The 15751-nt window shown below is 38.2% G+C and overlaps 1 protein-coding gene across 1 annotated transcript in view; it reads left to right on the top strand.

Moving 5' to 3' along the window:
• Positions 1 to 3806: 3806 nt before the first annotated feature.
• Positions 3807 to 15751, top strand: part of LOC306849579 (serine/threonine-protein kinase mTOR) — a 148033-nt gene continuing 136088 nt past the window's right edge. Inside the window, exons 1-9 of the mRNA XM_079384722.1 lie at positions 3807 to 3919; positions 4869 to 5039; positions 6586 to 6694; positions 6877 to 7109; positions 8538 to 8738; positions 8840 to 8974; positions 10567 to 10842; positions 14037 to 14145; positions 14290 to 14473. Of these exons, the coding sequence (XP_079240848.1) occupies positions 4920 to 5039; positions 6586 to 6694; positions 6877 to 7109; positions 8538 to 8738; positions 8840 to 8974; positions 10567 to 10842; positions 14037 to 14145; positions 14290 to 14473 (1367 nt within the window). The 5' untranslated portion in view covers positions 3807 to 3919; positions 4869 to 4919. The remainder of the gene's footprint in view (positions 3920 to 4868; positions 5040 to 6585; positions 6695 to 6876; positions 7110 to 8537; positions 8739 to 8839; positions 8975 to 10566; positions 10843 to 14036; positions 14146 to 14289; positions 14474 to 15751) is intronic.

Genomic DNA, 15751 nt, shown 5'->3' with positions numbered 1-15751 from the left:
TGGAGGCCATTTGAGTAAAGTGAACTCATTGTCATGTTCAAGAAACCAGTCTGAGATGTTTTGAGCTTTGTGACATGGTGCATTATCCTGCTGGAAGTAGCCATCAGAAGATGGGTACACTGTAGTCATAAAGGGATGGACATGGTCAGCAACAATACTCAGGTAGGCTGTGGCGTTTAAACGATGCTCAATTGGTACTAAGGGACTCAAAGTGTGCCAAGAAAATATCCCCCACACCATTACACCATCACCACCAGCCTGAACCATTGAGACAAGGCAGGATGGATCTGAATCTGAACCATCTGACCATCGGACCATCTGAATGTTGCAGCAGAAATCGAGACTCATCAGACCAGGCAACATTTATCCAATCTTCTATTGTCCAATTTTGGTGAGCCTGTGCAAATTGTAGCCTCTGTTTCCTGTTCTTAGCTGACAGGAGTGGCCCGGTGTGGTCTTCTGCTGCTGTAGCCCATCTGCTTCAGGGTTCGACGTGTTGTGTGTTCAGAGATGGTATTCTGCATACCTTGGTTGTAACGAGTGGTTATTTGAGTTACTGTTGCCTTTCTATCATCTCTAACCAGTCTGTCCATTCTCCTCTGACTTCTCAACAAGGCATTTTCGTCCACACAACTGCCGCTCACAGGATATTTTCTCTTTTTCGGACCATTCTCTGTAAACCCTAGAGATGGTTGTGCGTGAAAATCCCAGTAGATCAGCGGCTTTTGAAATACTCAGACAGCCTGTCTGGCACCAACCACCATTCCACGTTCAAAGTCACTTAAATCCCCTTTCTTCCCCATTCTGATGCTCGGTTTGAACTTCAGTAAGTTGTCTTCACCACATCTAGATGCCTAAATGCATTGAGTTGCTGCCATGTGATTAGCAATTTGTGTTACCAAGCAATTAAACAGGTGTACCTAATAAAGTGGCCGGTGAGGGTATATTTATATGTATATATATTTGTATTCCTTCATGCACTTGTTCTGTATATCCTAATGTAAAAATGCACTGATATTGCCAAGTTATTTGTACATTGCTAATTGCTTAATAAAAAACTTAAAAAAGTAACAAGTAGGGGAGAGTGGGGACGGTTGCAACGGGGGACAGTTGCAACATGGCTTATTTCTTCAATCAGGAATGAGCTACAGTAATGATATTCATACTGCACGTGCTAAATCAGCCCCTCATCCTTCATGGATGAAATTAGGCACATGTGACCTTTCCTTTTACCAAAAATTATTTTGATGGTAAAAAAAAGTATTTTGTTTTAATCATCAGATTTTTTTTGTCATACTAAGTTGTTTGCTTGAAGCATTGTAAGAACATATGATTTATATCTGTGTTTTCTTAGCTTATAGGCATAGCATGTGTCAAAGATATTGTGCCAAGCTATTATACCAAGTTTTATCAGGGCTATCAAGGGTGGGGTCAGTTGCAACATGCTGTCCCTATAATAATATGCGCACGTGTTAAAGCAATGTGGGTGAGTAGCTGACTGATGTTGCTTTATTGTATAAAAATTGTGGCTTTCTAATGCAAACAGCAAAAAGTGTTGCACTCTCCCCTACCATGTCAGAGCAGTAATTTTACACCTGAATGATGGCAATAATAACAGGGCCGTGCAGAGACCTTTGGAGGGGCAGGTGCTCAAAGTATAAAAGGGGCACATGGAACACAGCTTTTAATAGGGCTGTGCTCCTTGCTGATATGTGTATCGAAATGGATGTTTCTGCATTGATACATCAGCAAATGGCATGATGCAAGTATGAAAAAGAAACAGAACAGAAAAGACCATTTTAAGTTAAAATGTTAAAGACATTTTTTGCACTTCTTAATTACTCTGGAATTATATTTTTATCATTATTGTTGTTGAGTTTACAGGGTATGTTTTTTTTGCTGTAGTATACACTACTGTTGTTGTTGTAGAAAAAATATTCCTGTCTTATTTCAAATACAATTCTATTCTAATCCTGTTCTGCATTTATTCATTTTATGAATGATAATGATTATAAAAACAGGATTGATAAGTATAATTCGGAGGACGAGAAAATCAGTATAAGTCTGTTTTACAAGTGTTGTGATAATTATTTTTAAGGCACTCTACGTTTTTTAAATAACTACTGTAATAATAATAGTTCAAAGTATGAATAGTATTTAGTCAGATAACATAAAAAAAGACAAGACATGTCGACGTGCTTTAAATTTTTCCCAATTAAACAGCAAGAACGAAAGAGAACAAGCACCTTTGTTTTTGCTGTGTGCATAACTACGTTAGCTGCATTTTTTATATTTAATATTAATTTTAATAAAATGAAAATTCGCCCCCCACACTTTATTCAAGCTCCAGCAGGTGTTTTAACATATAGGTTTCCAGATTTAAATCTAGATTTAAATTAAAAGAGACATGACCTGACGTTTTATTCGTATCCATAATGAGGAGATTTGAATATCAGGAGAGCAGAACACTCTCGTGCAGTGCATGTTTCATTCATACTCGAAGCCAGAGGGCGCTCTCCTGCAGAAATTATGACGTGAAGGAAATCCCTAATATGGACAAACTCACACGATATCGCTGTAGCTGAGCTGAATAAAAAGCAGAAACGTTTTTACTGATGAAACGTGAAGACAATAAACACACGATTGCGAAAATATATGGTTTAAGTGTGTTTTTCAAGTTATCTTCAGGTAATAAATAAATAAACTATATGAAAAATGCAATACTGATGGACATATAATTTAGTATAGAAACTATAAAATATATTTCCTGAATTATTCTGTGATAAAAATGGGAAAAAGGTGTTCGTAGTAGCCTTTATAAACCAATCATAAAATTGTCATTAGGAAAACATTGAACAAAAATATTGTAGCCCCTTGCTGCAGCTAACCTTGCTTCCACAGGCTACACACAGCAATATAAACAACAGCTGTGCATGATCTCTTCACACCATTCTCGTAAAATAATAATTCAATAATATAAGTTTACAAGCACAACGCTCCGCTGAGAACTCCACTTACCGGCAGCCGCGTACGTTTTTGAAGTCATCCTAAACATAGACATAAAGAGATGTCTCTATTATGTCTATGATCCTAAAGGTGTCTGAATGTGATCGCCCCGGATGAGATCGTCAGGTGAAAGGTCATCATGTGGATAATTTTATTTACGCTAAATTATTATTAATTAATTTGCTAATCGTTCAATTGGGCAGGCCTTCACAAAAGGGTGTTTAATTACAAAAAATAAAAATAAAAAAAGAAATTGCCTTGACAAAAAGGCACTTTGGGCATCAAGAGGAAAAAGGGCAGGTGCTCAAGCACCCACCGCCCCCCCCTCTGCACGTGCCTGAATAATAATACACCTCTCTAGGAAATTTATTACAGGATATTTATTATTTAGAAACATCGTATCTAACCAATTCAACATTCTGGCCGGTAAGCCCCTCTTCTTCTTCTTCTTCTTCTTTTTTTTTGTTTTTTTTTTTATTATTTTTTTTTATTTTTTTTATTGAAGCTCAAAAATCAAGAATATAAAACAGAATAATACAACCATCAACATAATTATAACAATAATAACAAAGTAGAAACAGATAAAGAACAGGGGGAAAAAAAGAAGAAGAAAGGGGGGTGTTTCAGCCCCTCTTTAAATTTTATGATTCAAGAACTAAGCGCTTACTATTTTATCGTATTTCTATGCCATTACCGGTGTTATACGCAATTTTAGTAGTGCTCGTTTGTGAATTGGAATTCACCCCATGCTTCTTTCCGGCATGAACGCTTCCGTCTGAGCGAATGATTGGTTAAACTCTGCAGTCAAGTGATTGTCTATTGGCGGAGGAGACGTCATTCATATGCTGTGCCCGCCCACTGTGTTTGCAGTTTCACGGAGTGCATTACATCTAGTGGAAAACCCTTTACTCAAGTAAATATTGAATTTGTAATTACTGCTTTTCAAAATACATGTACTCTATTTACATGTTCTGTTTGATATGACGTAAGCAGCTCACAGTCGCTTGCTAAAATAACCCTATAGTTGTAGCTATAGTTGTAGGTAGCACCTTTGGCTAACTAACCTATCTATCGATTTATATCGGTAATACGTGTTGTTATTGTGTTCTTCCATTATCCTGAGGAGTAACTCTGATCTACATGCTTTTCTCTCATTTTCATCAGAGGTAGGAACTGTTAGCATTCTTTAATAATGATACAATTTCGTGGAATACAGCTGGGGTTAAACTATTTGAGCTGTGAGATGTAAGATTGTAGGTTAAATCCTAGATCAAACACTTAACTTTGAAGTCTGCTGCATCACTAATAATTGTAAGCTGTGTATTTCTCTATTTAATGTGAATGGTGCGGTGTAGTAGTGAAGATCTGAGCTAATAACTTTTACTGTAGCCATTAGCATGAATGATCTTTGTTACAGTTTTGAGCAGTTTATTGACTCTGTCAAATAATGACAATGTGTAGTTTCATGAATTGACATTTATTTAAGGGTTTGGGGGAACAGTGTCATTCAGATAGATGGAGGTGGCTCTTTAGATGCTTGGTGAGAGTACTGTACATATTCTGTATATTCTGGCTTCAGCAACTTTACAGTGTGTAAAATGGCATTATCACCATTAAGTAATGCAATACAGAACACCACTATTTTTTGATGGTCTGTTCTACTTTTAATGGCATTATGGCTTTGCATGATGAAATGTGCATATGTATTTTTCAAGAAGGGATACTTAATGTAAAACAGTTTCTTAATTTCTGAAGTGTCACCTCAAACAGCACTGGTTAGTAAAAAATGTTTATTAAGATATCGGACATTAAGATATAACATTTTTTGCATTCACGTAACACAGTTGTTTCTGATATGGCAGGGTGTTTGAACGGCAGGCAGATCTACAGGCAGCTGCGTCCCAGCCGCCAGCATGTCTGGCACTGCCACAGTCCTGCAGCAGTTTGTGAGTGGCCTTAAGAGTCGAAATGAAGACACGCGTGCCAAAGCTGCCAAAGACCTCCAGCATTATGTTACCACAGAACTAAGAGAGGTAAACTGCACTTCTTTGATCCCAGTATTTACATTAAGCTTCATCAGGAGAGTCAAAAGCATAACTTTGACAAAGTAGTTTCTATATATTTTATTTTTGCCTAAATGTAATGTCTTGATACCACACTTGTGACAGACAATCAAGTTATTTGCCGTGCAGTGTTTAAACAAGAAGAATGTTTACAGTAAATACACTAGAATAAAGGAAGCGTAACTGCATGACCACACACCTCTGTGGATGTACTGCAAGCACTGCTTACAGGAATACCGCCTGAAGTTCATCAAACCTAGAAAAGTAGTAGTATTTCAGTAGGATGATTTAGTACTGTAGGTGTTCTGCTAGCCTGATCCAGCGGTTCAGATTTTTACTTGCCCCACTGCAAGCAAAGAAAGAAAAAGAAAAAGAAAAATAGTTGTTTTGGTTATTTTTGACCCCTGTAACCTTGTATTCTGATGTAGAGCTTAACACATCAACATTATAGATACCAGTGAAATTTCAGTGCACAACAAAACATGACAACAGCCTAACTATATACAGTTCAAACCTTATTAAGACAAAAAGTCAGTAATAAACAAATAAACCAACATTTTACAAACAATAGCTCAAACGAATACAATAAGAACACACAACGATACAAATTAAATAAACTGTGCTTTTTTTAGGTAGACCCAACAGTAGTATTCAGGAAAGAAATAGAAAATAATTAATAATCTAATTATTATCAAATGTAAAATAAAACTGCTTCGACTTCATGAAATATTAAATATAGATTAGTTGGGTAACACTTTAGAATAGGGAACAATTATTCACTATTAACTATGACTTTTCCCTCAATAAATTCCTAATTTGCTGCTTATTAATAGTTAGTAGGTAGTTGTTAAGTTTAGGTATTGGGTAGGATTAGGGATGTAGAATAAGGCATTAATATGTGCTTAATTACTACTAATAAATGGCTAATATTCTAGTAATATGCATGCTAATAAGCAACTAGTAAAGAGACCCTAAAATAAAGTGTTACCATTAGTTGTACATTAAAGCTATAGCATTTATTTAGTCAAGAACAGTGAGTGATTTTCGTTTCGTTAGTTTGAAAATTTAAATTAATGACAGATAACAGCAGGTATATTAGGCTACTGTCACTTAAAGAGATCCAATATATTGACACAGATGGGTTCAATGATCTGGACACAGATGGGTTCAATGATCTGAACACAAAATGTTTTAGATCCTGTTTCCATCTGTATTTTGTGCTGACCACAAAAACAATATAAATACAGGGAGATGCAGAATATGTATTTGCAAGTCCGCAATCAGTCCAGCTTCACACTGTGTGACATCAGTCTTTGAATTATCAACATTTGTGGGCTTTTTTTTCATGTGTTTTTCATAACACGTGATAATTTGTAATTGATTAACTGAGCATATCATTTACAGTGTTTAACTGAAATTTTGTAATCACTTGACAACATTACTTTAAAGTACACATAAATATAAACTATTGGGAAGAGTCATGTTTAGTGTGCATTGTTTTTGCTTCTGACTTAAGCTGAGCCAAGATGAAGCCACCACTTTCTATGATGAGCTGAACCACCACATATTCGAGTTGGTTTCCAGCTCAGATGTGAATGAGAAAAAAGGCGGTATCCTTGCCATAGGTGAGTATGAACCCAATGACAAACGCTGTCTACTTTATATTGTTATTTTTCATAAAGTAGTGGAACTTATGTGGCCTGTTTTGCCAGATCTACCTATAAATTTCCATTGAAAGTGACTTGTCACGTTGCATTGCTTTGTTTGAAGTGTTTTTTAAGTTATTGTGTTATGGCTGTTTCTCCAGTGAGCTTGATTGGTGTGGAAGGGGGAAATGCCACCCGTATCAGCCGTTTTGCCAACTACCTGCGCAACCTGCTTCCCTCCAGCGACTCAGTGGTCATGGAGATGGCCTCTAAGGCCATGGGTCACCTGTCCATGGCTGGAGACACCTTCACTGCAGAGTATGTGGAGTTTGAGGTGAAGAGAGCTCTAGAATGGCTGGGAGCAGACAGGAATGAGGGCAGACGGCATGCAGCGGTGCGTAGAAATACTTAACTGAATATTATATTATATATCATGGTGAATTGCAAGCATACTGTTCGAAGATTTTAGCCATAGTTCCAAAAATTAATCTTTTGTCACCATTTACTCACAGGTTTGTTCCAAACCTGTATAAATTTCTTTCTTCTGTTGAACACAAAAGGAGATATTTTGATTTATGTTGGTAATCAAATAGTGGCTGGTAGCCATTGATTGAATTCCATAGTATTTTTCCTTACTGTGGAAGTCAATGGCTACCATCGTTTGGTTACCAACATTCTTCAAAATATCTTCTATTATGTAACAGAAGACAGAAAATCATACAGGTTTTGATCAACTTAAAGGTGAGTAAATCATGACAGAATTTTAATTTTTGGGTCAGCTATCCCTTTATATGTTGCGCCACTTATATGTTGTGATATACAGTGGGTAAAATAAGTATTGAACACATCACCATTTTTCTTTATAAATATATTTCTAAAGGTGCTGTTGACGTAAGATTTTCTCCAGATGTCGGTAACAGCCCAAGTAATCAATACATACAAAGAAAACAAAACAAATAAGTTCAGAAATTAAATTGTGTAATAAAATGGAATGACACAGGGAAAAAGTATTGAACACACAAAGACAGGGAGGTGCAAAAAGGCATGGAAAGCCAAGACAACAGCTGAAGTCTTTCAGTAATTAGAAAGCAATCCTGCCCCTCGTCAGTGGAAATTAATATTAGCTGGTTCAGTCCCAACACCTACAGTACCAGGATGATGACGATGAAACAAGGGTGGACATTTCAGCAAGACAATGATCACAAACACAGCCAAGGATATTCTCGATTGGTTTCAGACATAGAAAATAAAGCTGCTTGAATGGCCCAGCCAATCACCTGACTTGAATTCAATAGAAAATAAGAAAGATCAGAGTTCATAGAAGAGACCCACAGAACCTTCAAGATTTAAAGACTGTGTGGAAGAATGGGCCAAAATCACACCTGAGCAATGCATGTGACTGGTTTCTCCAGACAGGAGACTTCTTGAAGCTGTCGTTACCAACAAAGGCTTTTGTACAAAGTATTAAGTAAATTTCAGTAGTTCAATACTTTTTCCATGTGATTCCGGTTTTTACACATATCGTAATTTCTGAACTTATTTATTTTGTTTTCTTTGTATGTATGTATTACTTAGCTTGTTACCAACATCTGGTGAAAAATGTCAACAGCACCTTTACAAATATATTTGCTGGGAATAATGGTGACATGTTCAATGCTTATTTTACCCACTGTAAACCTTATATTAGACTCTCTTACACTTGACTGTTTCTTACAGGTGGCTTTTAGCTTCCTTAACAGTACTTCAGTGTGTGTTGTCTCTGTGCTCTTTTTTTTATGTCTAATGTGCACTGAACCCCCTTTCTACTGTGTTTTTGTTTCAGGTGCTGGTTTTGCGAGAGCTCGCTGTTAGCGCACCCACATTCTTCTTCCAGCAGGTGCAGCCATTTTTTGATAACATTTTCTATGCTGTGTGGGACTCCAAACAGGCGATCCGTGAGGGTGCAGTGTCTGCACTCAGAGCCTGTCTGATCCTCACCACCCAGAGAGAGACCAAAGAGATGCAGAAACCACAGTGGTACAAGGTCAGAATTGAAACCCCTTCAAATGTCTTTAAATATGTGCATGTGTGTGTTATATGGGGATGGGCACTCACACATTCCATGTGTTTTGTTGTCATAAACAGCAAACATTTGAGGAAGCTGAGAAGGGTTTTGATGAGACTCTGGCTAAAGAGAAAGGCATGAATAAGGATGACCGTGTCCATGGAGCTCTACTGATTCTCAATGAACTGGTGCGAATAAGCAGTATGGAGGGAGAGGTAAGATATTGCTCATGCTACAGGCAGCAGGACACATGGTTTGTGAGGTTTTGCTTGTTCTTTCTTTGTTTATTCTTTCATTGTTTTGATCAGTGCCGGTCCCCGTCCAACAGATGGTACAGGCGGTTGCCTAGGGCCTTGCCTTAAGTGTAGGGCCCCCCGTGGCAGCAATTAACATGATATTAACTTCTTATTTACTGAACTGTTGTGTAAAATCACATTTGCACTCGTGGTATTCGGGACAAAGAGTACTCGTTGTGATTGCTTTCGCTGCTCGTGTGATATCGCTTATGTGATATAAATATGAGACAAAAACTCAAACAGAAGCTTTGTTACCCCAGTATCTTGAATTTTAGGGCATAACTGCATTTATGATCATATTTGTCAACAGTCAACTGTATGAAATGTAAGATGACATACAGGTCTGGGGGCAGGGCCAGTGCGTTAACAGCGTTAAAATATTTTAATTGCGTTATATTTTTCATAACTAATTAAGTTAATGCGTTAAACTGACAGCCCTAAAATAATTATTGTTTTGTTTAATGTTTATTTAGTTATAACAATAATCATATTGATGTATAAAAACCACATTTTTGGCCAAATTGTGCAGCCCTAAAAACAGGCACAACAAACTCTGTGTTCTTTATAATTTTTGGTAAATAAAAAAAAAGTTAGTGTGAAAACCTGTCTTCTTACGGTTCAGATTTTGGAATTCACTTAATATTGCCGCTCAGAATAGTCTCTCGTAACGCCATGAATTTGATACTATTTTTTATTTATTTGGAATGAAAGAATGATAGAGAAATTAAAGCGAAGTGCATCTTTCCAGAATCAAAAAAAGGATGTATTAGTACTTACATTTACATTTATGCATTTAGCAGACGCTTTTATCCAAAGCGACTTTGCGACATTGCATTCAAGTTACAGTTTTATTTTTTTATTTTTTTATTTTTTTACATTTTATCAGCTCTTCAGCTCTTGCTTTCCCTGGGAAGCGAAACCATGACCTTGGCGTTGCTAGCGCCATGCTCTACTATTTGAGCTACAGGAAAGCCTACTTTTACTTGTTTTATACTACTAGTACTTGTTTTATAAATGCAGTGATGCCCATGATCACTTGCCATGTAAGGGAAAATTGAGCCACATTTAGTATTACGTTAAATAATTACAGATCTGGATCCAGTGTCTAATGCAATGAAGTTCTCTTCTGTCGTCAGATTTCTATGATAGTTTATAAAACGGATAGTTCCGGTGCTTGATTCTGATTGGTTGAGCCGCGTTCAAAGCTGTTGTAAATGACTCTACAAACATACTGTACACCTTTGTTTACGTCTGTGTATTGCTACAGACAGGCACTGGTTTTGTTCTTTTGTTATTTGCTATTTTTGCTTGTTATTCATTATTCATTTGTATGATGTTTTATTTCTTAGCCTGTTTATTTATTTATTCTTTTGTTTGTCTTTTCAATTGTTTGTTTGCGTTGTTTATTTTTGTTTCTTTCATTTTGTTTGATCTTTCGATCAAATATGACATCACTCAATGCTTTTATTCAATGATTGATTCATTTGTTATTGGTTCTTTCATTCCTGCAGCGTATGAGAGAGGAAATGGAGGAGATTACACAGCAGCAGTTGGTTCATGATAAGTATTGTAAGGAGTTGATGGGTTTCAGCACTAAACCTCGCCACATCACGCCCTTCACCAGTTTTCAGTCAGTGCAGCCACAGCAGTCCAATGCTCTGCTGGGGCTGCTGGGATACAGCACACCACAGAGCTTCCTAGGTTTCGGAGCTGCACCTGCTCCCTCCAAAAGCACGCTGGTGGAAAGCCGGTACTGCAGAGAACTGATGGAGGAGCGTTTTGACCAGGTGATCAGTGATTGCATTTACTACTGAAGAGAAAATAACGGTCTGCAGCTGGTCTCAGTGTTCCCAGTAGTGAAGTTTTGGAAGAAATTGTCGTATGTTTTTTTTTCTCCTTTCTTTCTTTTTAGTCAGTCAATTTCATGTCCATTAAAGTGCCCCTATTATGGGTTATGAAAGATTCATATTTTGGTTTTGGGAGTCCCCAACAACAGATTGACATGCATGCAACGTCAAAAAACACTTTCATTTTCTTATAATATGCATTTATTTTTACCTTCTTTGCTCAACGACTCCGAAACGATTCGCTCAACAATTCATTTTTCCAAACCCCTCCTTTGCGTGACGCTAATCTGCGGTGATTGGTCAATTTCATTTAAAGCAGTGTGCAGTGCTGCTTTGTGTACAGCCGTTACCGGGCAAACAGTTATTTTTAACGCTCCAAAAGCGGCACCTAGTGGCAAAGAATGAATTTGCATTTTCATTCAGACCAACGAGTTCAGGTCTGTGCGCGCGTCAACATGAAACGGCTTGGGATTTGTTTTAAATATGACTCGTTTCAATGATTCAGAGTCGACTCTTTCTTTTGAGAGACAATAACTTTATACACGGTGCACTTTCAGATTTAAAACTTTGCAGGATGTTTTCATTCACAGAGCACTGCATGACACACTGCATGAAAGGTCATTTTCAAAGATACATAATAGGGGCACTTTAATGATAATTATTCTTCTAACAATTCACTTCAGAAAAATTATATTTTATCCATTAAAGAAAAACATAAGTATAATTGAACGTAATTATTTAGTATTCGTTTTCTTTAAATTATGAAAATGTTTTTCCTAGACTGAGCAAAATTATAAACGCAACACTTTTGTTTTTGCCTCCATTTTTCATGAGCTGAACTCAAAGATCTAAGACTTTTTCTATGTACACAAAAGGCCTATTTCTCTCAAATATTGTTCACAAATCTGTCTAAATCTGTGTTAGTGAGCACTTCTCCTTTGTCAAGATAATCCATCCACCTCACAGGTGTGGCATATCAAGATGCTGATTAGACAGCATGATTATTGCTCAGGTTTGCCTTAGGCTGGCCACAATAAAAGGCCACTCTAAAATGTGCAGTTTTACTGTATTGGGGGGGAGGGGGGTCCGAAAACCAGTCAGTATCTGGTTTGACCATCATTTGCCTCACGCAGTGCAATACATCTCATTTGCATAGAGTTGATCAGGTTGTTGATTGTGGCCTGTGGAATGTTGGTTGCTGGAAAGTTGCTGGATATTGGCAGGAACTGGAACACGCTGTCGTATACGCCGATCCATTGCATCCCAAACATGCTCAATGGGTGACATGTCCGGTGAGTATGCTGGCCATGCAAGAACTAGGATGTTTTCAGCTTCCAGGAATTGTGTACAGATCCTTGCAACATGGGGCCGTGCATTATCATGCTGCAACACGAGGTGATGGTCATGGATGAATGGCACAACAGTGGGCCTCAGAATCTCGTCACGGTATCTCTGTGCATTCAGAATGCCCTCAATAAAACGCCTGCCCATACCATAACCCCACCGCCACCATGGGCCACTCGATCCACTACGTTGACATCAGCAAACCGCTCACCCACACAACGCCATACACGCTGTCTGCCATCTGCCCTGTACAGTGAAAACCGGAATTCATCCGTGAAGAGAACACCTCTCCAAAGTGCCAGACGCCATTGAATGTGAGCATTCAAGACGATTACGACGACGAACTGCAGTCAGGTCGAGACCCCGATGAGGACGACGAGCATGCAGATGAGCTTCCCTGAGACGGTTTCTGACAGTTTGTGCAGAAATTCTTTGGTTATGCAAACCGATTGTTGCAGCAGCTGTCCTGGTGGCTGGTCTCAGACAATCTTGGAGGTGAAGATGCTGGATGTGGAGGTCCTGGGCTGGTGTGGTTACACGTGGTCTGTGGTTGTGAGGGCGGTTGGATGTACTGCCAAATTCTCTGAAACGCCTTTGGAGACAGCTTATGGTAGAGAAATGAACATTCAATTCACGGGCAACAGCTCTGGTGGACATTCCTGCAGTCAGCATGCCAATTGCACGCTCCCTCAAAACTTGCAACATCTGTGGAATTGTGCTGTGTGATAAAATTGCACATTTTAGAGTGGCCTTTTATTATAATTTTGTTCAGTGTATGTTTACAAAGGTTCTGTCCTCTGTTACTAACCAGACAGCCTCCTGCAACAAAAACTAATTATTATTTATCACAGTGCCCTGTGAACAGTATCGTATAATGTTATTTTTGTCTGTGGTAGACATGTTAAACACTTTATTGTACACCTCTCAAGCCATTAATTATTAAGGCTTATTATTTATGCTAAAAATGTCTGTCTTTAGTGACCGTGCTGAGAAGATCACATGAATATCTATAATGGTCCAACTTTTTCAAACCCTTAGGGTGAATGCCCAGTTAACTTAGGATTTGGAATGGATCACAAGATTCTCCTGATAAAAAGTTTTCAACATTGTTTTAATTTGTCAAATTTTAGTTAATATATGTTTCAGGAATTAACCATATTGTCTAAATAGCTGGCAGCCATATCACCCTGCAGCCCAAGACTGGTTGCCTACTGAAGCTAAGCAGGGTTGAGCCTGGTCAGTACCTGGATGGGAGACCTCCTGGGAAAACTAGGTTGCTGCAGGAAGAGGTGATAGTGAGGCCAGCAGGGGGTGCACTATACTGTAAAAAGCACTGTCCTTCGGATGAGATGTCAGACAGAAGTCCTGACTCTCTGTGGTCATTAAAAATCCCAGGATGTCTTTAGAAAAGAGTAGAGGTGTGACCTCGGCATCCTGGCCAAATTCGCCCATTGGCCTCTGACCATTATGGCCACCAATAAGCTGGTGTGTGGTGGGCGTTCTGGCGCAATATGGCTGCCGTAGGATCATCCAGGTGGATGCTGCACACTGATGGTGGTTGAGGAGACCCCCCTCCTCCCTCACAATGTAAAGCGCTTTGAGTGCCTAGAAAAGTGCTATATAAAAGTAATGAATTATTAATTATTATTAAATAACATCTCTATAGTGTATCAGATTGTAGAGTTTGTTATAACTTTAGACATTTCTTGAGACTGTGTAACTGTGATCAGGGACGTTTGCATTTCCCACAGTATCCAAGGATCTAACTTATTTCTTTGCTGTTGCATCAGGTGTGCCGTTGGGTGCTGAAATACAGGACCAGTAAGAATCCACTCATTCAGATGACTATCCTAAACCTACTGCCCCGACTTGCTGCCTTCAAGCCTCACACTTTCACTGGTACACTTATGGGTCCTTCAATTATTATATGTTTTCCAGTTCAGTGACATTCAGATATTTTTAATTATTGCTTAGGTTTTCAAATGGCTTCACTTTTTGCGGTATTGATTGGCTATATGTTAAACATTTTTCTTTTACCCTCAGATCAGTATTTACAGGACACTATGGGGCACTTGCTGGGCTGCCTGAAAAAAGAGAAGGAGCGGACGGCAGCATTTCAAGCGTTGGGGTTGCTGGTGGTTGCTGTGAGGACCGAAATTCAGCCCTACCTCAGCAAGATCCTGGAGATCATCAAAGCTGCACTGCCACCTAAAGACTTTGCACACAAGTAAGAACCTGCAACCATTCGAATCTAAACTTTGTTAGCGCACAGCTCAAATACAAACACTAGAGGCCTGCAAAAATGTAAGCTGTAAGCCACACGAGGAAAATGTTTTATTATTACCACGGTTAAGCCTACGACCCATACAGCTTTAAGCAATTTATTGATTGTTGAAAAACTACTGCAGTATGAACAATGTTCAGTAAATTATTATTATTATTATTATTATTTTTAATTCCTACAATTAAGGTTCCCATAAAAATTTGGTATTTTCACTTGATGGCTTGACAAAAGGCTTGACAAAAGTAATGAATCCACTTTTATAATGATTAAATACAATTATTGGTACATGATCAAGAGATTCCGACTTCTGATTTATTATTCCGAGATTCCGAAATTCTGATTTATTATTTTCTATTTATGTATTACATTAGGCTTTAGGCTGTATTTATAATTTAGTGGGTGGTGGAAATTCTCATTTTGTATTTCTTGGCATAGAAAGTCTGTAAATTTTAACATGTATAAAATCTGATTATTTTGTCAACTCTTAGTAATAAGACAATTTGTTTGCCTGTCTGCTTTTTGTCAGTGCCAAGTCGCATGATCAAAGAGTAATATAAAATTTTGCTTATACGTGTTATGACTTTAAACGGGTGGTTGACTGTTTTTTTTTCCTAGGCTTGATTGTGTTTATGGGGTGCAGTCTAACATGTGTTAATACTTCATAAAAAAAAAAACACATTATTTTTCACATAATTTACCTTTATTCTACACTGCTTTGTCCCTTCTCCTAAAAACGCTCCGATGATTTCCTGGTTTTATGAAGCCCCACCCTCAGAAATACGCGATGGGCTCAGATTGGTTAGCTGGCCCAGTGTGCTGTGATTCGCTAAACCACCTGGTGCAGTCCAGAAACGTCCCGCCCCTCACCACAGCGGCATGTGCTCCGGTTGTATTGTAAACAATGACGTCATCTATATTGCTGATCAATTTGAGTCCGATTGAGACCCAGAGAATATTATTGACAAGGATTGTGCAGAACCTGTGCAAGCACACGGCTCTTAATGGTATGTTTTTTGTTTGTTGTTGTCTCATACTTTTAGATATGCTGTTATTTGTAAATGCTACTGCTTATGTTAGCTTTTAATATACGGTTTTATCCTGATTAAAGCTTTAATACGGCATGGCCACCGCGTGCGTGTCCATGTTTAACGCTTTTCATAGCTATATGAAAAGTATCTGTTTGTCTATACACATGAACACAGTTGATTGTTGGAGCTGAGC

The sequence above is a fragment of the Barbus barbus genome (assembly GCF_936440315.1).
Source record: "Barbus barbus genome assembly, chromosome: 29".
NCBI lineage: Eukaryota > Metazoa > Chordata > Actinopteri > Cypriniformes > Cyprinidae > Barbus > Barbus barbus.
The sequence above is the reverse complement of the archived record's forward strand: the minus strand, read 5'-3'. Positions and strand labels throughout refer to the sequence as shown.